This window comes from Myodes glareolus, chromosome 4 (assembly GCF_982192425.1).
Source record: "Myodes glareolus chromosome 4, mMyoGla1.1, whole genome shotgun sequence".
NCBI lineage: Eukaryota > Metazoa > Chordata > Mammalia > Rodentia > Cricetidae > Myodes > Myodes glareolus.
In genome coordinates this window covers 111,378,447-111,405,904 of record NC_142029.1, presented here as the reverse complement: position 1 = coordinate 111,405,904, position 27,458 = coordinate 111,378,447, and the positions used below count along the sequence as shown (strand labels likewise).

The window sequence follows — 27,458 nt, the reverse complement described above, 5'->3', positions numbered from 1 at the left end:
TGCGAACTGCAGAATGATTTATTCTTTCAGACTAGACATGACCATGGCTGTCTGGAAACAGAAAATGTCCTTGTCCCAAAGATCCCACTGCCTGAAACTACAGTGTTGGAAATCAAGTCTAATTTCAACATTTTGGCTGCTTTGCCTTTATTTGTGAACACCGGGTAAGATACATTCTTCATACACCAACTTAGAGAAGTCATCTGTGATTCTCAAATGGCAGTTGTGTGTGTGTGTGTGTGTGTGTGTGTGTGTGCGTGTGCGTGTGTGTGTGTGTGTGTGAGAGAGAGAGAGAGAGAGAGAGAGAGAGAGAGAGAGAGAGAGAGAGACTACTAATCTAGTGGTCAAATGTCTGACATTTTTCAAGAAATGGAAGAGAGGGAGGGAAACTTGAATTTCAGCTTCCTCTACACTTAACCCAGAGGATGGGAGGTCAGTGTTGAGCAGCGCCAGCTGCACTTAGCTCTCAGAAACCAGAAATGACTGGCCAATGAAACTTCACTGGAAGCCCGGAAGTTACCAGTATCTAGAGGCTTGCCACGTTCTGGAAAGAGGAAGGTGTACATGAGTTTAGTGCTTAGAACTGACAAGCAGCTCTCTCCGACCTGGCCAGTGTCCTACCAACTCTGTCAGAACTCTGAGGCATTGGCCTTGACCAGCTTCCTGAGTGCGGGGCAGTAAGCTGTAAGGCGGGACATCTGTTTAGGGGTCAGAGGTCAATCCACCTTCAGAAGCTGTTGCAGGATCCAGTGTGGCTGACCTCACAGGTACAGGTCAGGCTATCAAAGCTCCATTCTTAGACTGTGCCAGAAGCTCTGTGTCTGCCCTGCCTGCTGGCTGGCGCCTCTTGACTGGAGCCTCATTGGTGAACTCCTGCGCTCCTAGCTCACAATGGCGTCGACCAAGACCGGGTCTTCCAGTTGACATGTGGTGAGGAGAAGATGATGGACCCAGGGTAGGTGGTGGGACAGGGGCTCGATCAGGCTTCGGGACCTCACCAACTGCGGCATCTGATGGTTGCCTGTAGCTGCAAGCAATCTTACTGCCAGTGGCTATAGGCAGAAGAGAGTGTGAGACCTGGTGAAGCTGGAGGTGCCTCTGTCCCTGAGGTTTTCTTGGTGCTTGGGTCACCCGCCTGGTGGTGAGCTCCGGACTGGCAGAACCAGTCTCTGTATGGTCCATAACTGCCTGGTCTTGGCCACGTTTCCACAGCTCATATCGCTCAGGCTGCAGGATCCGCACAAAGACATCCATGGAGAAGCTCACCCTGGCCTCCCCACAGCTGCACTGAGTCGCCACCTTCCCATAGTCGATCCACCTCGGGGTGGCGAAATTGATGGCCTCTGCGCAGTTGAAGCCATGGTTGAAGCCAGCGTGATAGCCATAGGGAAATGTGACCATGAACTCCCCAGCCTCCTGTGTCATGCGTCCAAAGGGGATGCCATTTTCCTTGAGCACAGTGGGGGAGATGAGGGCCACCTTGTGCCTCATGAAGGCCTGGCAGCCCTGGGAGCTGCCCGGGAACAGCTGTCTGGCCAGGTGTTCCAGGCGCCGGCCATGCTCGGGGGGCACCGCGTACCACGTCTTGGGCTGCCCAAAGTGCAGGTAGTTGATGCTGTACAGGTCCATGTCTTCCGTGTGCCACGCGAAGGCGGTCTTCCACATGCCAAAGTACAGGTAGGGCGTGTTGACGCCCTCAATCACAATGCCGCATTCTTGTTCTAACAGGTCCTGAATTGTTCCCAGGTGTCCCACGTTCCAGTTTTGAGTTTTCCCATCAAACAGGGAACCGCTGACATCTGCACCGTAAATTGGCGACCCAAAGGACCGATTTTTCCAGTATTTTCTCTCCAAATCTTCAAAACTCAGGTGTGGTGGGGCCCGGTATTTTTTGCTGTTGGCCAGATCACGGTATTGCCCCACTGTCATGGTTTTCTTCTTCTTATGGAATTGAGTGAACACACCTGCCCGGCCAGACACCACTTGCTGCAGGGGAGTGGCTATTAACATGTCACTGATGTCCTCATAGGACTGCCGGGCTCTCCATTCTTTGGGCGGAATGACTTTGGCCAGTCCAGCTCGATGTGCTCCTTGGGACTCCATGTAAGCAATGTATTTGTCAAAATCATTAAACTCTTCTTTGCTGGGACGAAATATCATTATGCTGCAGTTTGGATTCTGAACACAGTTAGACTTAGACTTCATAGCTTCAATTTAAACACCAAACTCTAATATATACACAGGATTGAGGGGCAAGATTCTTTTAAACAATGAATTACTGTGGGTATGCTGCAGCAGAAAATCCAGTCAGCTTCTGAGATGCGCCAGGAGCAGCCTGCCTTAGGCATGCCAGCGCTCTGGTCGTCAGCTCACTCCAGCCTCTGAGGGGTCGCAACCTCTGCTGTGTTTCTCTTGTCTATGGGATTGCTGGTGCAGCAGAATGTTGTCCTCGGGGAAGTGACTAAAACAAAATCTGCAAGAATAAAGTTTCAGATGTTTAGTAAAGGCCCTGGGAAACTGAAAGGAAGCACTCAATTGTCCAGCCCTTTCAGAAGCTGGTCCTCTGCCTCTGCTTACTGTCAGTACAGTACTAATGAAGGTATGGCTGGGAAGCAGAACGATTCTCATCCCCACCCAGGGAAAGTGATGCAGTCAGTCTAGAAATCCCTGTGGCAGTGTTTCTAGAACTGAACATGGGCGTGTGCTATGATCCAGTCATATAGTTGCAGAAAATGCTCATGCCTAGACAGTGAGTGCTGGTAATACGATTTCTGATGAGCACGGTCTGCAAACAGCAAACTCCTACTAACAGTGGAGTGGAGAGGACATTGTCAGACGTCTACACAGCAGAAGTCACCAAGCGAGAAGATGAGTGTTTTATATGGAACCAATGTTCTGAAGCTGATAGCAGGATTTTCTAACTGAAGAGGATGCCTATTGCATGATCCATCTATGTAAGATTGGGATGAAACAAAGAAATTTATGTTCAAAGTCAGTGTCCATAGTCCACAGAGTGGGTATCTGTGAGAAATAGAGGTGGTTGTGCATGGGAGCCTAAGGTGGGATCTGCAGTTACCGATCTGCTCTGACCCCAGATGCTGCCTACTGCCTACCAGAATAAATCACTGTGACCAGTTCTCCAGCTCAGAGATCTTACAAATGTCTCTCCTCTCACTAAAATAGTTCAGGATTAGAAGGAAAGGAGTGATTAAAAATGAACCAAACATTGAATTGAAAATCTAGGGAATTAGAATCTGAAGAGCTTGTTAAGAAAAGGTAAATTGCACAGTGGTGGCGCACGCCTTTAATCCCAGCACTCGGGAGGCAGAGGCAGGCGGAGCTCTGTGAGTTCAAAACCAGGCTGGTTTACAAGAACTAGTCCCAGGACAGGCTCCAAAGCTACAGAGAAATCCTGTCATGAAAAACCCAAAAAAAAGAAAAAGAAAAAAAGAAAAGGAAGAAAGAAAGAAAGAAAAGAAAAGAATAGAAAAAGGGAAAGGAAAGAAAAGGAAAAAAAGAAATATGGGTTATGAATTTCCTTAACTAACATTGTTAGATTTGACGGTCACAAAAACGTTTTGTACACCTGCTTTTCCACAGACCAGTGCAGAATGACAGAGCTGTAAGAGCTATCCAGATGTCTGAGAAAGGCAAGTGCTGATGTTCAGTCAGGCCAGAGTTCCATGGTTGTACACCAGAGAGAGGGTCAGAGAGTGGTGGTGTCCAGACGGAAGACGAAGCACACGGTAATGATAGAGCATTTCATCTCTTCTACATAAGAAGACAGTGAGAACAGGGAGGCTGTTTCATTCTCGGGCTATTTCCCCATCGGGTCAAGCATTTCCGCCACAGTCCTGGGAAAGGAGAGGTGAAGAGCATGAGGTTCTGAAAATGGTTTCTAAACTAACCACACTTTAAACTGAATCCTTGTTTTGTAACTGTCTTGAGATCTCCCCTAGTTTTCACTTTGCCTTGTTACTGTTTCTTTCCTTTCCCACTCTCACCCCCCAAACCCTTCTTCACTCCTCTTCTACCCCTTCCTAAACAAGAGAACGCGACCCCTATCTTTCTTCTTTCTCAATGGCATACTCTTCTCCTCTCCTGCAGCTCTCTTTAGGAATTATCACCTTGACCTAAATCGGCTGTGACCGCTGTTGTAAGTTTCATATCCTCCCAGCTCATAGCTGCTCCATGGAGCTGGCTCTGTCAGCATTTCCGCTTTCTGAAGACTGTGATGTGGAGATGCTATGAAATCCATCAGTTCGTGTCCCCAGTATCAAGTTCCTCCAGTCCTGTTGTCGTCCACTCAGTATACTAGGAGCTCCACCGTGTGTCATGTTATTTCCCACAGATCTTGGGAATTTATTGTAGGCCCTTGGAACACTTCTATTAGAGATAGGAGTAAACGAGGCCCCCTGGCCCACAGCATCCTGCTCCTTCCTCTTGGTTGCGGCCTGTCTCTCCTGCTATCCTCTCAGAAGCGGCTACTCCTTTCCTGAGCTGGTCTCTGCACCTCAACTCCTCACCTCAGTAACTCCCGTTCATCTCAGGACTTCCATCAGTTAAGCAAACAGTAGCACCATTTTCTTTATTAAGGTACGAGTCATCAGCCTCTTTCATGGGTAATGCCATTTCCCTTTCACCTTTCTCCATACTACAATGGGTCAAAACTTCAAAGTTTGCATTCAAGAGTCTGGCCTCCCACACCAGATGGCGCTCTAGGGGCTACACCTTACTCCTGTGGGCGGTTTGTGGACTACCCTCCCCTTTCTCCTAGTCCTTGACCTCTAGGGCACTATCCCTCTTCTCTGGATTTCCTTTTGCTCATCGGATTTCTTTCTCTCCTTTGACCCCCCTCCACACATGCACTCGACCACCACGCACCACAAAAGGGCAATCTTATCTCAAAGCTCAACTCTCATTCTTCTCAACTTTCTTCCTGTCGTGCTGTTGGTGTTGGTTGGCACTGGTCTGTCTGTCGTCTGTCTGTCCCTTTTGTGTAACTTATTGCCACAGGCCCTTTACTATTCATGCTCTCACCTTGCTTCTCCGTATTGAACCTTCCACTGAGGCCCTGAGAGTCAACTGTACAGGACAGTGAGTCACCTCCCCTGAGACTCATTCTGGTGGACGTCTTCATTTACACCAAAGGTGACATGGCTATCCTGCCTCCACTATTTCACCTCATTTTCCAGATGGCAAAGGCATCAGCAGAGTTTACTGTGAGACTGAGGCCAGCTTCACCCTCAAGAAGTCCGTTTGTGCTCTTACCCTCCCCATGAGGAGGCTCAGGATGCTGCCTACTTTGCTCTCCTGCTGACAGCACTCCCCAAGTCAGTTCACCAGTCTTGAAGGTTAACTACTACCAATACTCCATGCATGCGTCATGTGACAATCTCCCACCTACTACCCATAATCCAGGCATCATGTGACAATCTCCCCTCTTACTCCAAAGTTTTCATCTTAAAAGTCATCTATGGGACTAGAGATTGTTCCGTGGGTGAAGTTCTTGCTGGGCAAACATAAGAACCAGAGTCTTGATCCTCCGTACCCATGCACAAGTCAGACATAGTGCTTTGTCTGCAACCCTAGAGCTGAGGAGGGGCAGAGGCACACAGGTGGGGGGAGGGCTAGTCTAATCGAAACAACCAACTCTGGGTCAGTGAGAGACTCTTTTTCAAAAAACAAGATGGAGAGACACCTAAGATGAACTTCTGACCTTCCACATAGGCACATAAGAACAAGTGCACACTCATATGTGTGCACTCACATGTGTCACACCCAGGCGTTCAACAGACACACATGTGCACGCACACACACAATTCAAAGATTTTATAAATTACTTTGCTATATTAATACATATATATATATTTATAGGCAAATATTTCATTAGTCTGCAAACATGGTCTGAAAAGGCGAGGTACTTTGAAAGGAGACTTAAACACCACACTGAGGATCTTTGCTCTAAGATATGATAAAAATGCTTGCTAGTAACACGAGTACCATTTCTAACTGAATTTTGAACTGAATACACTTGAAGCTAGGCTTGTAGAGTTTTCTAAACTACATTTGTAAGGGTTCTAGAAAGTGTAAGGCAGTGTGTCCCTGTATATAGTCTTAAAATTCTGTATATCCCAAGGCAGTAATCTGCTTTTGCAAGTTTAGTCTGCACTCACGACAAAAATTGCCTAGAATCTGCCAACAATAGTTACAGCAATCCTTCAGTACCAAATCTAAAATGGTCCCCTTTACAGTGAGCCTGGCCTCTGGTTTCTCTGAAGTAGAGCCCACAGGATCAGTAGAGAACACCTGTCACAGCAGACTATCTGGTCCATGCAGTCATGGTTACACAGTCTTCAGCAGAGAGACTGGATGCTCTGACACCTGAAGGAAAGTATTTGATCTCATCAGTGTTAAAAACATAATTGATGTTTTAACTTTAGGATTTTTGGAAATTAGAAAGTCATTGCTCCACATCTTTTAAAACAATGCCTTCAGCCAGGCAGACTGCTCAGAGGGCAGGGCACCTGTTGTACAGACCTGAGCTCCGTCTCCACAGACCTGTGCTCCGGCCCCAGGACCCACCTAGTGAAGGAGAGAGCCCAAAGCTGTACCCTGGTCTCCACACATGCACTATGGCAATCTTCCCTGAAACCCTCCACACAGAATAAACTTAAGTAAAAAACAATGATGTCTACGTTGTGGCGTGTGTGGGAGTGTGTGGGGGGTGTGTTTTAAAGGAGAGAAGATAGAAACTGAAGTATTGATAACCTGTTCTGCCACAGCCATAGCACAGATTGTAGGAGGAAAGCCTTTGTCTTTCGTGTGCCTTACATGTTCCACATCTATTGCTTTACATGGGATTACTGCATTGTGGGTACTATGCCTCAGACACTAGTCACCGTTTCTTTACACAGCGCCATCTTTCTTGGCCATTTACTTATTCCATAACTGAAAACGTTCTGTAGAAATAAATGACTCATCTCTTGTCTCACAAGTCCACAGTTATTACCAATCATATGCAAATATTTACCTCAGTTCCAAGTACCTGAAAGAGCACATGCAGTAAAATATTGGTTGGATGAAATTCCTCAGAGCACATACTTGTCAATGAAATGACATCCTTGCAGCATTAATTAATTAATTAATTAATTAATTTTTGGTTTTTTTCGAGACAGGGTTTCTCTGCAGCTTTGGAGCCTGTCCTGGAACTAGCTCTTGTAGACCAGGCTGGTCTCTAACTCACATAGATCCGCCTACCTCTGCCTCCCAAGTGCTGGGATTAAAGGTGTGCACCACCACCTCCCGGCATTGCAGCATTATTTTTAAGATTTTTAGCACGTAGTACCAAAGCTTTTCTGTAAGAAATGTTCATTCCCCAATGTTGCAAATTTATTTTTTAAGTCTTTTACTACTTGGTGAAATGTAACAAGTTATAATTTACATTTCTTGGATCACCCTGGAGATAAAAACTTTTCACTAATGTTCACCTTTGGATCATCTTATTACCTCATTCTTTCGTCCATTTTTTGCTAACAGTGGCATTAGCAAACCCATTTATATGAACATTTTACATATAACTTAAACATTGTCACTTTACAGTCTTTGTTAGATGTATTAACATTTCTACCTATTTGGCATATTTCTTATATTCTTTAATTTCAATGAAGTTAAAATAATTAGTGTATATTTAATATTTTATATTGTATATACTGTCCCACGTAAACACATGGAAGCATTGTCTTAATTTTTTCTTTTTATGTGATAATAAAACTTTCTATCCTGGGGCTTAATCTTTAAGACTGTTTTGTGAGTCCTGGTATAGCTGCCTCTGTGTTCTTTATGGATGAGCTATCTGTGCTGCTGTAGTGGTTTCATTTAGTCTGGCTCCCCCTTTGCCCCAGAGGAGATTCTCTCCCAATGTCCTTAAACTTGAATAGCCTGACAACCCAGGTTATCTTTATGAAGTTTGCGAGTTTCTTCGCTGATGACTTCACCTGCCTTCCTCTTCTGGGCATCGTCTGTTAACTGACGCCAGGATGCGTGTGGGTTGAGCCCTGGGATATCTTTTTATTTCTCCCGGTTCTCTAGTTTTCTTTATTGCTATACTGCATCTTCTGAGATTTTTTCTTATCTTCTTAAAGTTTTCTTTTGTTGAACTTTTGATATGCGATAGGTCATTCCTGTTGTCTTGGTTTTTTATCGCTTCTGTGGATTCCCCTTTTCATATTGATCTTGCTTTGCAGACACATTCATCTCTTAAAATGCTAAAATATCAATGGTTTTTAGAGTTTAGTTCCTTGACATAGTCTCTTTGAAGAGGGTGCTTGTATCTTGGTTTTGATCTCTTACATGTATATATAAATCATTCTCAAGGCTGATCTCCAAAATATACAAAGAACAAAATATCAAGGAAACTAGGTATCCAAATAGCAAATAATTCGATTTAAAAAATGGGGTATAGATCTAAAAAGAGAATTCTCAACAGAAGAATCTCTAATGGCCGAAAGGCACTTAAGAAACTGTTCAACATCCATAGCCATCAGAAAAATGCAAATCAAAATGACTTTGAGATACCCTCTTACACCAGTCAGAATGGCTAAGATCAAAACCAATAATGATAGCTTATGCTGGAGAGGATGCAGAATAAGGGGAACACTCTTCCATTGCTGGTTAGAGTACAAACTTTTACAGTCACTTTGGAAATCAGTATGGCAGCTTCTCAAAAAAACTGGGAATTAATCTACCTCAAGACCCAGCAATACCACTCTTGAGCATACACACAAAGGATGCAGATCCATACCACAAGGACATTTTGCTCAACTATGTTCATAGCAGCATTATTTGTAATAGCCAGAACCTAGAAACAACCTAGATGTCCCTCAACCGAAGAATGGATAAAGAAAATGTGGTGCATTTGTACAGTGGAGTACTTACTCAGCAATTAAAAAACGAACAAACAAAACAAAACAAAAATAAAACAATGACATCTTGAAACTCGCAGGCAAATGTAAGGAACTAGAAAAAAAAGCATTCTGAGTGAGGTAACCCAGACACAGAATGACAAACATGGTGTGTACTCACTCATAAGTGGATATTAGACATAAAACAAATGATAACCAGACTATAGCTCACAAACCCAGAGAAGTTAGGTAACAAGGAGAACCCTAAGGGAGACATACATGTCCCTCCTCCCCCCGCCACACACACACACACACACACACACACACACAAGGGAAAGTAGACAAGATCTCCTTAGTAAATCGACAGTATGGGGGAGGGGGTAAAAGGTGGGGAGGGTGAAGGGGAGTGGGCGGAGAACATTTAGGTTTTAGAAGATCAAGTTGGGAAAAGGATAGAGAGGGAGAGCAAAGGAAGACATACCTTGAAAGAGAACCATGATGGGGTTAGCAAGAAACCAGGCACTAGGAAAACTCCCAGGAAACCACAAGGATGACCCAGCTAAGAATCTAAGCAATCGTGGAAAAGGCACCTTAACTGCTCTTCCCCTGTAATCAAATTGATGACTACCTTATCATCATAGAACATCCAACAAGCAGATGCAGATGGAAGCAGACAGAGAGATTCATAGCTAAGCACTGGCCAAACTCCTGGAGTCCAGTTATAGAGGGAGGCGTGATATGAGCAAGGGGGTCAAAACCATAATGGCGATACCCACAGAAACAGTTGACTTGAGCTAGTGGGAGCTCACTGACCCTGACTAACAGCTGAGAAACCAGTATAAGACCAAGCTGGGCCCTCTGAATGTGGGTAACAGTTGTGGCATGGGTAGTTTGTGGGGCCACTAGCAATGGAACCCGTATTTATCCCTTGTGCATGATCTGGCTTTCTGATTCCTATTTCCAGTGGAAGGATACCTTGCACAGTCTAGATACACAGAGCAGCGCCTTGGTCCTGCCTCAAATAAAGTGACAGACTTTGTTGACTCCCTATGGGAGGCCTCATTCTCTCTGAGGAGTGATGGGGGGTGGGAAGGATGAGGGTGAAGAGTGAGGACTGGAGGGAGAGGGAATTAGGATTGGTATGTAAAATAAGATTGTTTAAAAAAAAAAGTAGTATGAAAAAAAAAATCATCCTCAAACACATCGCAGTCCTTGGTTAGTCCCAGAGCAGGAAAGCTGCTTGGAAACTTGGGGGCACGTGGGCTCCTTTCCAACAGTTCTTGCCTGCTTGTTTCCTCTAGGCTGGCCATATTCAGCAATGAAGGGTCTCCCTTCTTCTCTCCTGGAGGCAACAGGTCTAGTGGAAGGAAAAGAGCAGTTCAAACTTCCATTATCTGACTTGTAGAAATTCCCCTAACTTTGCTTACTCCAGTTCAGAAACTAGCTTTTCTCCTGCTGTAGACCCTCAGCTGTAACCTTCTGCTCCATCTGACTGACAACGTCCTAGATCTCAGAGGAAAAGTCTCACTAAATGGCATAGCAATGCCCTCGGGTCCTGTAGAGAGAGCTGTGTTGCTTGGCTTTCCTGATAATTGAGGTGAGGACTCTTCTGCAGAATTTTATAAATCAACATGTATTTCTCCATCTCATTTCAAATTTCCACATGTCTTCACTATCTGCTATCTTATCTGTTTTGGTTCCTTTGTAAGTTTGTCAAAATACAAATCTTGTTATTGTCACTTCGAGGAGGTTTGGGAAAATAAAAAAAAAATGATGGCACTTAAATTCCTGTCTTCATGGCTCGCCCACCCAGATGTATTGCTGTATGTATCTCTATCTGAGTCGCCGGTTCATGTCAAATACTTTTGGCCATCATCCCTGACTCCATGGTCTTTCCTCTCTCACTTTACTTCTTTCTCCCTTTCCCAAAGTCTCAAGTCCTGCATTCCAACCCAAACTAAGACTCTGCTGCATGAAATATTCTCTACTAGTCCAAGGTCTGGGTGAAGTTCTGTCCTCCATAATCCACGGTTACTATTTAGCAGGTGCCTACTAAGCACTGAAGTGGGAGCTCCCAGAAGGCAGTCTGCTTGGCAGACAGAGTTCACCTCCAGTGGTCACAGAAGGCAAGGAATGCATCAATTCTAGAGATGTGTTTCTTTGTTGAAGGCACAGGGCCTATCTCTGTCCATAAACCTTGGTGATCCATTCCTCATAAGCTGCAGGGAAAGGGAAAGGGGAAAGGTGGCTGGCTTTTCCTGTACGCTTGTGCCCCTGAACGCCACTATTCTCTGCATCCATTCACGTCAAGAGTGTACAGGAAGAATGGGTATAAAGACATACATAGCAGGAAGAATCAGTAGAATTTATATCGTGACATAAATCCTGAAGACAAGGAATTGGTCTCTAAATTCAGCAATGTCAGCGTCATGTTATGACTTCAGTGTATGACAAGCTGGGCATGGTATTACTAACTTCATCTTAGTTACTTTCTGGGGAAGTGGGGTGGGAACAGTTGTACTAACTACAAAGATCCCTCCTTACAAAGATACACCACTCAATGAAGAAATTACTTTGAATTATCAATTTTAATACACTCCCCGAATGAGTCTGCAAATCTTATACAACACTGTAACACAACCTCCCTTCACCTTAAACTTCAGTGAATTTTACAGCATCCAACTGAGATAAGCCTCATCCATACATATTCTCTCCTTCACTGCTGTTCCCTGAAGCCAATTTCTTGTGTAGTTTAGCTATTTCTTCTGCTTTTCATGTGCTTTTCGACTTTACAATTTCAGATATCATAAACACATACAATAAAATCTGTGAGATCTATTTTGTGATGTCTTTTCCCAACTCACATAGATTATTCCTGCCCCCTCTTAGTGCGATCAAATTTTCGGGTTAAAGTACTGAACCTTCAGCGCATAAAATTAGCCACAGATGATTTGTGCATTGAACATTGACGTCACTGCTTGTTCATAAAAATTTAATATTTTCTCCTTTCTTTGTTTTATACACACTCATTCTGATTCATTTCTAGAAATTTAAATCAAAACGCACAAAGAAAACTGGTTACTGAAGCAAATTTCTCTCTTCCTGGAGGCCCATGTTTGCTTGGAGCTGACACTTCCATCCTCTGCATCCAGGGATTACCACTCCACTATGACAGATCCCTCAGGCTCCTTCCTTGTGTGCACACTTGGTTCAGCACAGGTCATCCACGGGGTCACGTCCTGAGAGACTCATTAGAGATGAAGGATCTCCAGAAGGGGTTTGAGACCTGCATCCGGGAAGAATACCCAACAATCTGTACTGGGTATTCATAAATTCTTCTCTTACCAAAGGCATCAAAGATGCTGAACAAAAGTCATTTTCCACTAGAATTCACGTCGCTATTGCCTCTGCAAACTTCTCCCATCTATCACAAAGATACATGGCAAAATGCATCTAGAAGGTCTTGCTAAGTCAATGTCTACCATCTTTGCTGCAATAGATGCTGTGTAAAGAACTCCAGATTCAGCTCTAGCAAGGCAGGGATCATGTCAAAAAGTTTCTTAACTATTAAATAAAAACTTTAAAGTTATTGGGTGGCTATAAATAACACACCTGTTTGATAGAGTTTGGATGTGTAAAAGTATCTTTGCTCTATGCTCTTGTTTTCCTTTCAGAATTCTGAAGGCATTTTATTGACTTCTCAAACTATAAAACCAACCAGTTTGCTAATCCTTTTATAAATTCTGTTTCAATCCTGGGCTCACTTTTAGAATATTCCTCTGGTCATTTTGTGCAGTTTCATTAAGATATGCATGATGAGTCTGATCAGTCACTGCTCCAAGTACGCCTGACACAAATTATGTAATTATTATGTTCTGCTTTGCCATGAAACAAAAGCCTTGTCATTTCTTTCATGTGTTCTTTCCCATTCCATTTCTCCTTTCCATCTTCACCTAAGCCATCATTTGGACCCCACACCTCATGACTGAGCCCCTAATTTTATTACCTGTCTCTATTCAGCATCTTGTTCTTTTGTTATTAGCCAATCTCCTATCATTCCAGCTCCAGAAACCACTGTTGTGTGAAGGCTCACTGTAGATAACTGCTGCAGACTTTCTCTTCTCTTTGAGAGGATTAGTTTGCTTTTGGGTTTCACTTGCTCTCTGCACTGCATTTTTTCTCTGGTTTCCCTGTAGCAAGTTAAATGTATTTAAGAAGCAGGCACCAGCTAAGTAACTGCTGTGTTTGCTATGAGTGTTCTAGTAGAACCTAGTCATTTCCTTTAGAGATGGCGACACTGGAAATACCTAAAGGTGAGTCTAACTAAAAGACTTGAAATTTATACTTTTTTGAGACAGGGCAGAGTCTGTTTACATAGCCCTGGCTGACCTAGAACTCAAAGAGATCCACACACCTCTGCCTCCCAAGTACTGGGATTAAAGGTGTACCACCATGTCCAGCTATACATTCTTAAATTAGTAACTGGGGCCAGGAATTTGTGGTGTCCAAGAGTTTTTTGTTTGAAGTTTTTGTTTTGTTTTCTTTCAAGACAGGGTTTCTCTGGATGTTCTGGAACTTGCTCTGTAGATGAGGTTGGTCTCAAACTCAAGAGATCCACCTGCTTCTGCCTCCCAAGTGTTGGGAATAAAAGCATGTGCCACCATGCCCAGCTACGCATAACTGGAGCACGGGAATTTGTGGTGTCCGAGGGGCTTTTTGTTTGGCTTGTTTTCGAGACAGTATTTCTCTGTGTAGCTTTGGCTGTCCTGGAATTTTCTCTGTACACAAGGCTGGCTTCAAACCCAGAGATCCACCTGCCTCTGCCTTCTGAGTGCTGGGTTTAGAGGCGTGCACCACCATGCACAGATTTTTTTAATGGAGATACACAACACACACACACACACACACACACACACACAGGTGTAGTAGTTGAGGTTATAATCTCAACATTCCAAAAGAGGCAAGAGGACCATGATATTGAGGGTAACTCAGGCTAAGTGGTGAGTTTCAGGACAGGCAGGGCTACACTATGGAGCCTTCTCTGAAACAAGCAAATAGAAATCAGATAATCTATTACAAAATCCTACAATCCAGCTTGTAAGAATTGATAACTTCACCTTTCGCATTTGTTTCAGGCATTCTTTTTTAATATTGAGACAGAATTTACACATTTAAATATACACTTCAATGCTGGGCAGCCGACGTGTTTTTACATGTAGTGCTGTACAATAACCCCTGTAAATTAATTGTAAGGCATGTCTATCTCCCAAAAAGTACCTGTTTCCATCTTCAGTCATTGCTCATTCCCACTCACACCAAAGCAACTCTTCTCAATTTGCCTACTCCTGATACTTAATGTAAGCAAAAAGTAGAATATGTGGTCTTTTGGGCCTGGCTTCTTCCACACGGCAAATTCTTGAATTTGTGTTGCATTACATACCAATATTTTGCTTCTTTTTATCACCAAATAATGTTCTGCAGTGTACAAACAGACCCCATTATAGTTATCCGTTCACAGTTGACATAAATCTGGGTTGTTCTCACTCTGAGGCTATTAACAATGCTGTTATAAACATTCATGGACAATTCTGTCCTGATACCTAAAATTATTGGACTAATCAACAGCTCTATTTAACATTTTGAAAAGTTGTTACACTGTTTTCCAGAAGCAGTATCTTTTTCTTCCACCAATTATGAGGGTGTCAATTGTGCAATTGTCCAAGAGTTACTGTCTTCTCTTTCAGAGAAATTCCAGGAGTGCTCACCCTGGTTTTAACATTCACTGTTAAAACTGTTTTAACAGTCACTCAATAGTGACTATCGAGGATCTTATCAAAAGCTTACTAACCATTCTGCATGCTTTTGGAGAAATATCTGTTCAAACCTTTTGCTTTATTTTATTCCTGAATTGAAAGAGGTCTTATCTATTGTGAGATGTCTTTTGAAGTGCACACGCTTAGATATTTTTATTTGGGTTGGTGTTTTAAGACAGGGCCTGGCAATGTGGCTCAGTCTGCCAGCTGCTGGGAATACAGGAATGTGCTACAATGACCAACACAATCTGATAAATTTTTTTTTTAGTTTAGATTCTTTTATTTATTTGTTTGTTTGTTTATAAAAATTTCCACTTCCTCCCCATCTCCCCATACCCTCCCATTTCCCCCACTCCTTCTCCCCCACCTCCCTCTCCAGTCCAAAGAACAGTCAGGGTTTCCTACCCTGTGGGAAGTTCAAGTTCCTATCCCCTCCCTCCAGGTCTAGGAAGGTGAGCATCCAAACAGACTAGGATCCCAAAAAGCCAGTACATGCAGACGAAACAAGACCCAGTGCCATTGTAAATGGCTTCTCAGTCAGTCCCCATGTCAGCCACATTCAGAGAATCCGGTTTGATCACATGCTAGTTCAGTCCCAGTCCAGCTGGCCTTGGTGAGCTCTCATTCGATCAGTCCCCTTGTATCAGTGGGTGAACGCACCCCTCGCGGTCCTGATTTCCTTTTTCATGTTTTCCCTCCTTCTGCTCCTCATTTGGACCTTGGGGGCTCAGTCCAGTGCTCCAATGTGGGTCTCCGTCTGTATCGCCATCCATCGTCGGATGAAGGTTCCCTCTGGTCCTGCCTATCTTGCTCACGTGACCAAGTCCAATCTACCAATGTTCTGAATTGTGGCCTGCCGTTGGTGCTGTGTCTGAGGTACTCATTACTGCTCAGTATGCGGTTATGAAGCATATGTTGTATTATCTACTAAGGTTTTGTTTTTTTGGTTGATCTTTTAAAGTCTATGGTCTCAATTGAAATTGATTTTGTGTAGGAATCTAAATTCATTCTTTGGTACTTGGATATCCAGTTGTTCTGGCACCATTTTGGTATTTTAAGATTATTGTTTTTCTGCTTGAATTGTCCTGACAGTTTTGTTGGCAGTCTGATTTTAAGGGCATTTGGGACCTGTGATCCAGTACATCTGTGCACACGTGTGTCAGTGTCGTCTACTGGTGGCCATCCTAAAAACACACCAACAGAGCAGGTCCTTTTGCTTTCTCCTTTCCTCCAGGGGCACTTGCTAGGCAGCTCCTTGGATTGTTGACAATGTGATTGATTCATCTCATTATTGTTGACTTACTAATATTTCCCAAGTTTCATTCTGTGAATTATGACAGATTTTTTAAGTCAGTTGTCCAGTAGCAAACACCTTACCTCTAAGCCACAAACTCCATTTAAATTATAAGCCACACATATTTTGAAAAAAATTAAATGCAATTAAATTTCTTTTCCATTTCCATTACTCCCTTTTATGTCCCTTTTATGTCTTGTTTAAGAGGTCTGTCTTCTTGAGACCACAAATGTACCTTTTATTTATTTATTTTTCCCAGTGAAAGTCAGAAGAGAAAATACAGCTGGAAGTAAATTTGGACAGCAATAGCTAATAGAAGACAATCCAGAATTTGGAATTCTCTACACATGGTCAGATGCTAATCCAATTAATTGTAACTTTAAGGTTTTAAATGTAGCATACATGACTGAGATTTCATTAAAGAGCAATTTTCCACTGTAAGAAATTGTCGCTTCTCTCATGGGCTTCTTTCTAGTTTTCTGATGTCTCTGTTCTTCAGCTCCTATGTAGATATACAGAAATAAAATCTGAAGCTAATATCCACAAATGAGAACACGTAGTGTTTGTCTTTCTGAACCTGGGACACTTCTCTTACTACTTTTCAGCTCTATCCATTTTCCTGCTGATTACTTAACTCCATTTTTCTTTATGATTGAAATTCCATTGTGCAGATGTCCCGCATTCTTATTATTAATTCATCTATTGATGAACATGTAGACTGATTTATTTTCCTAGCAATTCCTTTTTTCTAGCAGCCATGAACAAGAGCAATTATCTTTTTAGTAAGATATTCAGTCTTTTTGGTGTCTAGAGATGGAATAGCTGTGTCATGTGGAAGCTCTATTTTTAAGTTTCTGAGGAGAAAAAATCAAGCTGATTTCCAAAGTAACTGTATCAGTTTGTCCTCCCATCAGTAGTGAATGAGGCTTCTCTTTCTCCAAATGCTCTCCAGCATCTGTTGTCATTTTCTTGATAGCTAGCATGACAGGGGTAAGATGGAATCTGAGTGACTTTAATTTGCATTTCCCAGATGACTAAGTACTTCTGTTGTGTGGCAAAAATTTGTTCCCATTCTGCATGCTGTTCACTAATTTTGCTGTACAGAGAACCCTTTCAGTTTCTCAAGTCCCATTTGCTGCTAATTGCCCCATTTCCTGAGCTACTGTTTCTATTCAGAAACTCGTTACCTATTATTATTGATTTTTTTTTCTAGTCTCCTTAGATTCTGGGGTCTTACACTACGGATTGAAATCCACTTACAGTTGATTTCTATGGAAGATGAGAGATAAGGGTTTATTTCACTCTTCTGCATGTGGAAATCAGTTTTCCCCACACTTTGTTGAAGATGCTGTCTTTTCTCCAATGACTAGTTCAGCACTTCAGCAGTATGGATTTATGTCAAAGGTTTTCTGTTGTTTTTTTCCTGGATCCACTGGTCTACATGTCCATCTTTGTGTTGGCACCTTCTCTTCCTTTCTCCTTCCCCCATCCACAGTAGAGCACTGTTATGTTATTTGTTGTTAGGGAGAACAAATCTGCATTTTTGGTTGTAATATTTTCTTTTGCTTTGTTTTTATAGGTACCATTTCTAAACTTTTCATCCACTCCATTTGTACATACCTATGTGATTAGCATTTTAACTTCTATACCACTTGACATTGATGATTGGCATGCAAAAATCTCCCCTTCTATATTCATCCCCTTTGTAGAATTTGACTCCACTTATAGTTACCCTTGAGCATCCTTTCCAGAGTAAACTCCTATTCATGTGAACTAGGATTACACCAAAATAACCAGACAAACTGCAGCCAGACTTCATGCTCTTTAAGTGAGCATTCTTGCCTATTACACAATCCTGACGTACAGCAATCATATTTTAAGTATGAAGATAATGTATCTGTTTCCTTACATTCTATGTGCCTTGGGATTTGGTGTGTGTTTGTATAAGCAAAACTTTTCTCATTATTTCTTGATTTTACCTTCCTTCTTAAATATGTTTATTAGTTCTGTTTTGATTGTTCACTGAGTCTAGAATATTTTTATTGCTCCTAGTTATTATTATCCTTTGCTTTGGAACTTGACACAAACCAAATTCTTGACAACTAGACACATCCTTTAGTGAATGTGTTGCCTGACTTATTAAAAATTCTATACTCACTGCAGATTATAGTAAGAGCTGCTTTAGACTTTAATACTATTGTATCCCGTCATTTAGCACCTAATCTAAGACCCTTTTAAATATAAAGGGACCCAGAGATGACAGTATAAGCCAGAATCTTACTGATATACCAAGTTAAAAAAGCAACAGAAACACAGAACTGTATTTTCTCAAACTGCAAAATACATTTTTCAAGTACTAAAAATACTTTAAAAAACTGACCATAGAGTATGGCTATACTATAAGTTTTTACAGGTGGCAAAAATTAAAAATATCCAGAATATGTTCTATAAGTACAAAATAATGAAGTCAGATATTAATGATAAAAATACTAGAAATTCTCAAATTTATAAAATTGAAAATATTTTTAAGTTAACCCTTAATAAGAATGAACTAAAAAGTTAAATGAGGAAATTTATTTTACATAAATGAGAATAAAAATACCACCTTTCAAATCTGTGGTATGCTAACAAGTAATATTCAAGAACATGTAAAAATCTTAAATATTTAAGGCTGGAGGCAAGAAAATTATATCAACTATGTAGGCAACTATGTGGAAATAAATTTTCCAAAAAAATTTTAAAGGAACTAAAAATAATACCAGGAATTGATGAAATACAAAACCAATAAATAACAGAGTACAGAGAAACCCAAGCTTTTGAGAATTTTAAAATACTTGAAAAAAATCTCCAATGAGAATGATGAAGAACAAAAATAAAAGACACAGATCACTAGCTCTAGTAAGATGGAGGTCAGCACTGTAAGAGACGTGAAAGCAAAACAAAGAGGAAACAAAACAAGAGTATGGACAATTTTACACTAATACATTTTTAAAATTAAGGGGAGAGATTGCTAGAAAAATATTAACAGACACAAGAATAGAGAAAATTAAATATATTCATAACCATCAAAGAAATTGAAATATCAGCCAAACTCTTAGAAAGAAACTTCCAAACTCAAGACAGCTCTACTGGGGAACTTTACCAACCATTTAAAAAATGCAATTCCAATCTTGGGCAAATTTTTCCAGAGAACAGAAAGTATGCTTCCTAATTTGTATTATGACACAAATCCTGAGGACATTAGGAGAAAGGAAAACAGTTAATATTCCTTTCGGACACTGACACAAAAATTCTAAATAAAGTATGAACTCGCTGACCCTAAGACTATGTGCACTGTGGTCCAGATGGCTTAGTCCATAAATAAAGGATTAGGTAAACCCTAAAATAAATCTGTTGAACACACAGTAACATATTAAAAGGAAATCTCAAATGCAGAAGTATTTAGTACAACTCATCATTTAAACACAGTGTTTACACTATAGACCAGTGCTGCTGTCGGGCTTTCACCAGAGGAGCTTCTTTCTGAAGCATCCAGCAGTAACTGCAGAGACTGGTGACTAGTCAAAGCGCTGAGAATAAATGTCTGTTGAACACTCAGCCCTAAATGGGACACCTCTATCACACCGTTAAGGTTCAGAGAACACGTTGGAAGTGGCAGGGAGAATGGAAATGCCTAAGGGGCAGTATTGGAGAATAATCTTCAGGCATGACCATGGCCTTTGTACTCTTGAACTCAAAAGCTCTGGCTGCCTGTGCTTGACCTATACAAGGCTGGGTTTGTCAACATTCTGCCAGAGAAGAGGGAGGGACTAACAAGACTCCACCCCTTTCTGAAGATCTGTAGTAATTAATGACTTCCAGGATAAGGAAGAACTTTCTTCAGTGGTACAGCCACTGGTAAGATGCCCATGATCCTGTAAGCAACCCTAAGGAAACTCACTGGATCACAAAATAAAGTAAGGAAATAAGTAGATATAAAAGTAGAAAAGGGATTAGTTAGGAAGTGGAATCAGTGGGAGGGAAAGAGATATGAATATGAACAAAATACATTATATGCACATATGAAAATGTCATAATAAAATGTCATAATAAATACATTATATGCACATATGAAAATGTCATAATAAAATGTCATAATAAAAAATTAGGTGTAATATATAAGACATTTTTAAATGTATTATTTTTTCAGCAATCTCAAATAGTAAGAAAATCCCATAAAATATATCACTGCAAACCTTCAGCAAAATTGTACATAATAGTAGTAAGTTAAAAGTCTTATCTTGCATATCAAGAAAAAAACAGGGACACCTGGGATCAGAATCTTTATTCAACATTGTCCTGGAAGTTCTAACCAACACAAGGCAAGGGAAAAGAGAAGGCAGAATGGAAAGAGACTGTAAAAGAAGAAACACATCATTATTGGCAGATGGTGTGTGTGTAAAAATATTCAGAGTAAACCACTTGAATTAACAGAAGAATTTGGCAAGTTCTCTAAGTTTCAAATAGATATATACAAAAATCAACTACATTTACATATACCAGTTACAAATGATCCAAATTTAAGAATGACATCATTGACAATAACATTAGATATTAATGACACCTAAAGCCAGCAAGAGCTTGTGAGATTTCTGAAGCAGTAATATGAATATACACAGAGAAGCAGTATACTGACATGCTTTAGAAAATAAAGATGATCTAAAGAAATGAGAAGATATACTTCGTGCCTAAATCTAAAGACTGAATCATTATAAACACCACTTTTTAAATTTGCAAATGTAATGTTATTCCAGTTAAAACTCCAAGTGTATAGAATTTGACATTTGGCCCCTGAATATACAAAGGGCAAAGAGATCTTGGAAGAGAGGAAGCGGTAAAAAGAATTGTTCAACTAGGTAACAAGACACCAGTATTACATTACAGACAAAATGAATGCCTGGCTGCCTAAGAAAGTTCTATGAAGTCTTAAGAAGATACTCACAGAGAGTACCAACATGATTTCAAAGCAAAGTCATTCTCAACTAAAATATAGCATGCACTTACCAAAAAAAATAAAAATAAAAAGTTGTTAAGCTGAACTCCCCCAATGGAAGATTTCCATCTATAAAAGTCAGTATCAAATATTTCCAAATGAGATGTTGGAAGCTGTATGTGCAGCTTAAGCAGCACCAGTTACTACCTCAAGCCTTAAGAACTCAGAAATCTGTAAGTAAAAGACGATTCAATAGAAGAATCCCTCACAAAGAAATCAAAGTAGATAATAAACATGAATTAGACATCAAGGAAACACAGTCAAGATTTCAATGACAGGTCACTACCCACACTGCCAAGTCTGATGAAATTGAGATGCTGTACAGTATCAGGCATGATGAGATTCCACAAGGAGAGCTCTCCCCCTGCTGATGTGGTTCATAGAAAATGCACATGTGTACTCCTCTGCACGCTTGCAAGAATAGCTGTAGTACTTTTATTTTTAAAGATCACTGTAACAGAAGCATAACTGTTAGATTTACAGAGTACATTTTTACAGTCAAATTCCACACAGCTACACACCACATAAAATGGAAGGGCAAAAGAAAACCACAAAAGAAAAGATTTTTTTATATAAACATTTAAATATGCATAAAGTTCAAAGCTGACAAGATCAAATTTCATTTAGAAATTCATGGGCATTTAGTAAAATAATTTGGAGGCTAGAGAGCTGATTCAGTAAGATTGCTTGCTGTACAAACACATAGACCTAAACCCTAATCCTTGGTTCACAGATAAGGAGGTGGTCACATACATGCATTTTCTTTCTTACAAAAAAAAATTTTACCTTTTTGAGCTATCAGGTTCATAGATGATGGGTTTAATAGATGTAGGGGAATGATTCAACTGGTCAAAATGGAGATATTTGATAACAATTATAACTGGATTGGGGGTGGCTGGCCTAACTAGAATTTTGATGGTATATATAGAGGAGACTGATCATCACATGAGTTTACATTAAGAGACTACCTTCTGAAACGAATTATTTTCCCTAGGTCTTGTAAGTCCTGAAATCAAGACTTGGGTAAACAGATGAGAAGTGGCCTTTTTCTAGGGATTAGTGCACTAGTAGACTGTCCAATTGTTCATGTCACATATGCCACAAAAAGACAGACACATATGAAAAAAGAAACAACTTTTACACCAGACAGGATTTCTTCCTGGTAAGGTTTATTCATTCATCTGCTCACTCATTTCATTTGTAAAAGTCTCACTGGGCAAACGATAGTGTTCGTCCTTGTTTTAAATGGCTGGTCTAAACCACTGAGCATGACCTCATGGAACTTGCATTCTACATGTTCTGCATGGAGGTGGAGCAGCAGTGATTTTAGCATAACACAGTACCACACACATACTCTGTAAAAAGAAAAGAAGAGCAGACTATGGGAGACAAGAGTGCAGGACGTTAGAGGAAAGAAACAGCTGACATCTTAACTAAGATGTCTTAGCTGGCTGGCCTCACTTGAGTAAGGAAGACCCTTCACAGACACTAAGAAAAGGCTCTACAGCAGAAGGAACTGCGACTAAGCAAGAAGGTATGCAAGCCGGAAAGGCATAAGCAAGAAACTTTGGAGCCCACTGTAGGAATATTTTGGCTTCTCCAGGGAGAGTATTGGGAAGCCAATATCCCTCTACTGTCTGTGTGTCCTTTTTCTTCTCAACCTCATTCAAATATTTTTTAAATAAATTGCTGGGAACACAGTACTGTAGTGTTATCATTGAAAAGTGAGTATTTTGTGTTTCTTTTAAAAAAGATTTTATTATGTTTTTAATTGTGTACACCTATGTGTGAGTATGCGCACATATGTATGTGTGTGCATGTGTGTGTGCGCCCACTGAAGCCAGAAAAAGGTGATAAAAGCCCTGGAGCTGGAGTCTCTGCCAGATGCTGATGCTGGGAATTGGAAATGGGTACTCTACAAGAGCAGTAACTGCTCTTAACCCCAGAACCACCTCTCCAGCTTTACTTTCTATAGTGACTGGAATCTCTTCTGCAGTTTTTATTCAGTTGTTTGTATTCCTTTTTTACATTATGTGTATCAGTCATAGTAGAGCTAAGTATATGTTAAGACTTTACAAAACTTACTTTCTAATCTGACATTCAGATACTGACTTCATTCACATCTCCTAATAACTTACTTATGTAGTCCTGGCTCTCATGGAACTAACTATGTAGACCAGACTAACCTCAAATTTCAAGATCCTTCAGCCTCTGCTTCCATGGTGCTGGAATTAAAACACATGTGTTATCCAGGCCTAGCTCATGACAAAAAAAAAATGTTTAGATAGGGTTCTTGACTCAGTCTCGATGTACTGGGATCACAGGTATGGGTCACCATACCCAGCTTAAATTTAAAATCAAAGTGATTTTTAAATTGTTTATTCTAAAGCCATGTAATGTTCTGCCTTCATCAAACTATCCTCCTAAACAGCAGGTGCTAGACACTCTGAAATGTCGTTCTGAGGTTTTAAAGGTTTCTTTTATTCCTTTGGACAGCATTTTCTGTAACCTTTGAAGCTGGAATTCATATATTGTCTCCTCCATGAAAAGTTAATTTTGCAATCACAAGTACTGCATATAACGTGTTACCACACAAAAGCACTACCTTTGCTCTATTAAAAGTGAAGGTGCATATAAACCTGGTGTGATCTATAAGAGATGATGGGACATGTGTCTCTAAGGTTTGGGAATAGGACTGAGTTCCAAGAACTAGATAGGATCACCTCATCTCTAGTGACACACGAGAAAGTTACCTGTTAGATAAGCCAAGCAAATAATCTTTCTAGAGAGAATCTTATCTTTCCAAATTCAAAGATCTTCTGTTAGAGGACCTGAAAGACGGTTCTGTTGGTAAAGCGCTTGTTGTACAAGCATAAGGACCTGAGTTCTGATTCCCAACAAAAGCTAGGTGTGGCAGAAAACACCTGTCAGCCCAGGGATGGAAAAGCAAAGACAGGAAGATCTCCAGGGCTTCTGGCTAGTCAGTCCAACCCAGCCAACAGCAGGAGGTTAGTGAGAAGCTGTTTCAAAAGCAAAGGGGAAGAGCAATAGAGGAAGGCACCGATATGAACCTCCTGCCTTCAGATGCACATGCATAAACTGCACACTCATGGGATCTTCTACTCTAAAGAAAGAGGGTGCAGAGGGAGAAGGGAATGTGAAAAATATTGCAAGGAACCAAGTGAGCAAGCAGGGGATGATGATTGTAGACAGAATGGGGGGTCAATTACTTTTCTGTGGTAATCAATTTGAAATAAAAGCACAGGGGAGGCTGAGGCGGAGACTGCCATGAGGTTACTAAACTAATCTGGGCTACATAGTAAGATCCTGCTTATAAACTAGAGCAGACAGGAAAAGCTTAGTAAGTTTATGGTAAATGTGAGACAAGCTAGCAGGCCACCTGTGAGGGACTTTCTTCATCATAGTATTTGAAGTAGGATGGAACTTTCTAGTGGTAGTCAGACCAAAAAAAGGTCCAAAGGAAAAGTCTTAGGTTTTGCCTGCTTGTCTTCCATCATGGTGTTTAGCTATCTCCCTGCTCTTGGGTTGCTGTCCAGTTATCTCCCTGATCTAGGCTGCGTTCCAGTTATCTCCCTGCTCTTGGGTTATTGTCCAGTTATCTCCCTGTTCTAGGCTGTTGTCCAGTTATCTCCCTGTTCTAGGCTGCTGTCCAGTTATCTCCCTGTTCTAGACTGTTGTCCAGTTAAGCTCCCCTGCTGCTATCATTGCTTGTTGATATTAGAATTCAGCTTCTTCAGTCTTCCAATGTGGACTGAAGACCAGTGGCTCTCAAGGAATGCTTCAGGCATTCAGAACCAGAGTGGGACTGTTTGAGACTGCATGTAGCCTTGTAGACTGTACGGCTACTCAGTGTGGATACCTTACTGCATCACGTAAGCCAATCTAGCAAACTCCCTTATCATCTATGTTCACTCTGTTAGCGCTGCTCCTCTGGAGAACCCTGGCTCATACAGACATCTTTCCAACTTCATTTCTTTTTCCTAAGTGTTTCCACTGTTGAATTTAAAAGCTTTATGCTACCATTTTCATATCAGGACCTATAAGTTAATATTTTTTTGGTTTTACCTTTCTTACTAATACTTCCAGACTATTTAAATCAAATGCTTTTAATTTTGTGAACTAATTTATCTTGTGCTAAACTATAATGGAATCATCAAATGTTTAATTAACAAATCAAAATTTAAATAGACTTATTGAGAGGTTGATAAAGGCAGCTGGAATATAAAAACTGGGCACTTTCCTCTGTCACCATCTTGTGATTGAAATCTCATTCTTCCAGTTTATAACATGCATGCCATTCATTCAGCCAGTACTCACTCAGCACCTCCTATGTATCACATATGTTCTATATGCTGAGGACACCAGTGAATAAGCAGGGTTCCTGCTTTTCTGAAATTTAGATTCTAATACTGTTAGACAGACAATAATAATAACAGACAATATTGATTTGGCCAGCCTGCTTGCTGAGATAGTTCTAAGCACTTTATAAATGGTTATGTAATCACCATAGCAAGAGAAAGAATGACCCCTACTTTCACACAAGGGATGGAGGGCATGAAAGGGAAAATAATTTGCCCAACTGTACACAGCTAGGGTGGGCAGAACTGGAGTTGAAGCCAGAAGAGTCACATAGATAGTTGGTCTCAACATTGTGGCTCAGACCAAAAAGATGGTGTATAGGTAATGAAACAAACAGGAAACCTGCTGGTGTTCAGTACTGCGGAAGTACAGAACTGGGTGCTATAAATTTATGCATGGGAAGAGTGGGGGTACAGTATGCATGCCAAGGGAAACCCCCGCTGAGAAAGCAGCGGTGAGCTAAGACCTGGAAAAATGGCATTACAGCTATCATGGGGCAGAGGTGAAGAACACAGTGCAAGACTTTAACAGACACAAGGATGCAGACCTGAACTCAGGAGGCTGAGGCAGGAGGACAGTCAGTGCAGAACACATAGGACTTAGGTTCAAAGTCAGCCTGGCCTACATAGCAAGACCTTATCTCTAAACTCAAAATAAACACTGGGATCCTGCCTTGCTCTGAGAAACAGAAATGTCCAGTTGAGTGTATCTAGAGCATGGTGTACCCATGACTGACTGAAGCCAGGAAGGTAGGCAGGAGACAGATGTGCTCAAAGCAGCCTCAGAATCAAGTAAAGACAAGTGACTGTTTTATCCTAAGTGCCTAAAACACGATTGTTCTGTGCAAAACCACAGGAAAGTTCATTTGGAGGTAATTACAATCCAAGAGGAAAATGACAGTGGCCTGAATGAGTGTGGCTACAGGAAAATGAACTTCAGGATAATTTTTACAATACTGGGTAAGAATGGCAAGTGGACAGGATGTAAAGAGTCAAGGAAGTGGATGTTGGACTTCGGGTTTGAGCCGCTAATATGATGGCGTGTCCTTAGACTTTGTGAGGCTGAGGGAGGAACATGGCTTATATAAGAAAAAAGAAGCCTTTCACCTTTTGCTTCACAGAGGAGGGGGAGGCTGTCTTTTCTAATTCTATTTCTTTATTAAAAGTTCCAAAGGAAAGATTGGAGGGCACCGAAATGTCCAGTTTGGGTAGAGTCTTCTACTTGGGACAAACTGGAGAACTGAATCCGAATTTATTTATTGTGCGTCTGCCGTCTCCCAAGATCTCACTGATGGAACACCAAGACAACGCTGGGAAGTCATCTTAATTCCATCTCACGTTCCTCCTGGCTGTTAGGCCCACTGTTCTCTAAATGATCACTGTCGTCAACGCTCATGGCATCTCCCGTTACAGTACACCAATTAATGCATCTCTCTCTCTCTCTCTCTCTCTCTCTCTCTCTCTCTCTATCTATATATATATATATATATATACTTAACAAGCAATGCGACTATAACCCCTGCCCGCCTGCCTGCCTATCTATCTATCTATCTATCTATCTATCTATCTATCTATCTATCTATCTATCTATCATCTTTATCTTAACAAGCAATGCGACTATAAGCCTGCCTCCAAGGCTAATGGTTTCGCAGGGTGGTACCTTTGGAAAGCTCGTGGTTGCCCCCGTACTTATTTGCGCCTTCTTCATGTCCACTTAAGTGACAACTCTAGTCCCTAGGCTGCGGGGTCTACTGAGGCAGGAGCCGTTGGGCCAGCTGGCGCGTTCTCCTCAGATCTCACGCCTGCGAGACGCGGACCGATCCCCGGCGCCTTCCGTCCTCGCAGCACGGCGGCGAAGGAGTCTGGGAGGGGGTCGGGGAAGGAAAAGACGCGAGAGAGATTAAGTAATTGGCTCTCAAAGACACAACAAAAACATTCACGCTCGACTCCGAAGCACTGCTCTCAAACGCCCGCCCCCTGAGAGCCACCTTGGCTCCGCCCCTCAACGACGTCACACAAACTTCCTCCCAGGTCTCC

General features: G+C 41.4%; 1 protein-coding gene across 5 annotated transcripts; it reads right to left on the bottom strand.

Annotated features, from left to right (window-relative positions):
• On the bottom strand, positions 1 to 27,430 carry Kdm4d (lysine demethylase 4D). Of its 5 annotated transcripts, none has more exons than XM_087905874.1 (3): positions 27,082 to 27,424; positions 3,587 to 3,854; positions 1 to 2,473 (listed from the first exon to the last, which is right to left on the bottom strand). In XM_087905874.1, exon 3 carries the CDS (start codon positions 2,203 to 2,205, stop codon positions 775 to 777), a length of 1,431 nt encoding a protein of 476 aa, XP_087762000.1. In that variant the 5' UTR covers positions 2,206 to 2,473; positions 3,587 to 3,854; positions 27,082 to 27,424; the 3' UTR covers positions 1 to 774. The 5 variants fall into 5 exon arrangements, 2 of the variants coding, with proteins under 2 accessions (XP_087762000.1, XP_087762001.1); XR_015737758.1 differs by lacking the exons at positions 1 to 2,473; positions 3,587 to 3,854 and adding exons at positions 20,320 to 21,493; positions 23,229 to 23,267 and having other exon boundaries at positions 27,082 to 27,429; XM_087905875.1 differs by lacking the exon at positions 3,587 to 3,854.
• Between the last annotated feature and the right edge of the window lie 28 nt (positions 27,431 to 27,458).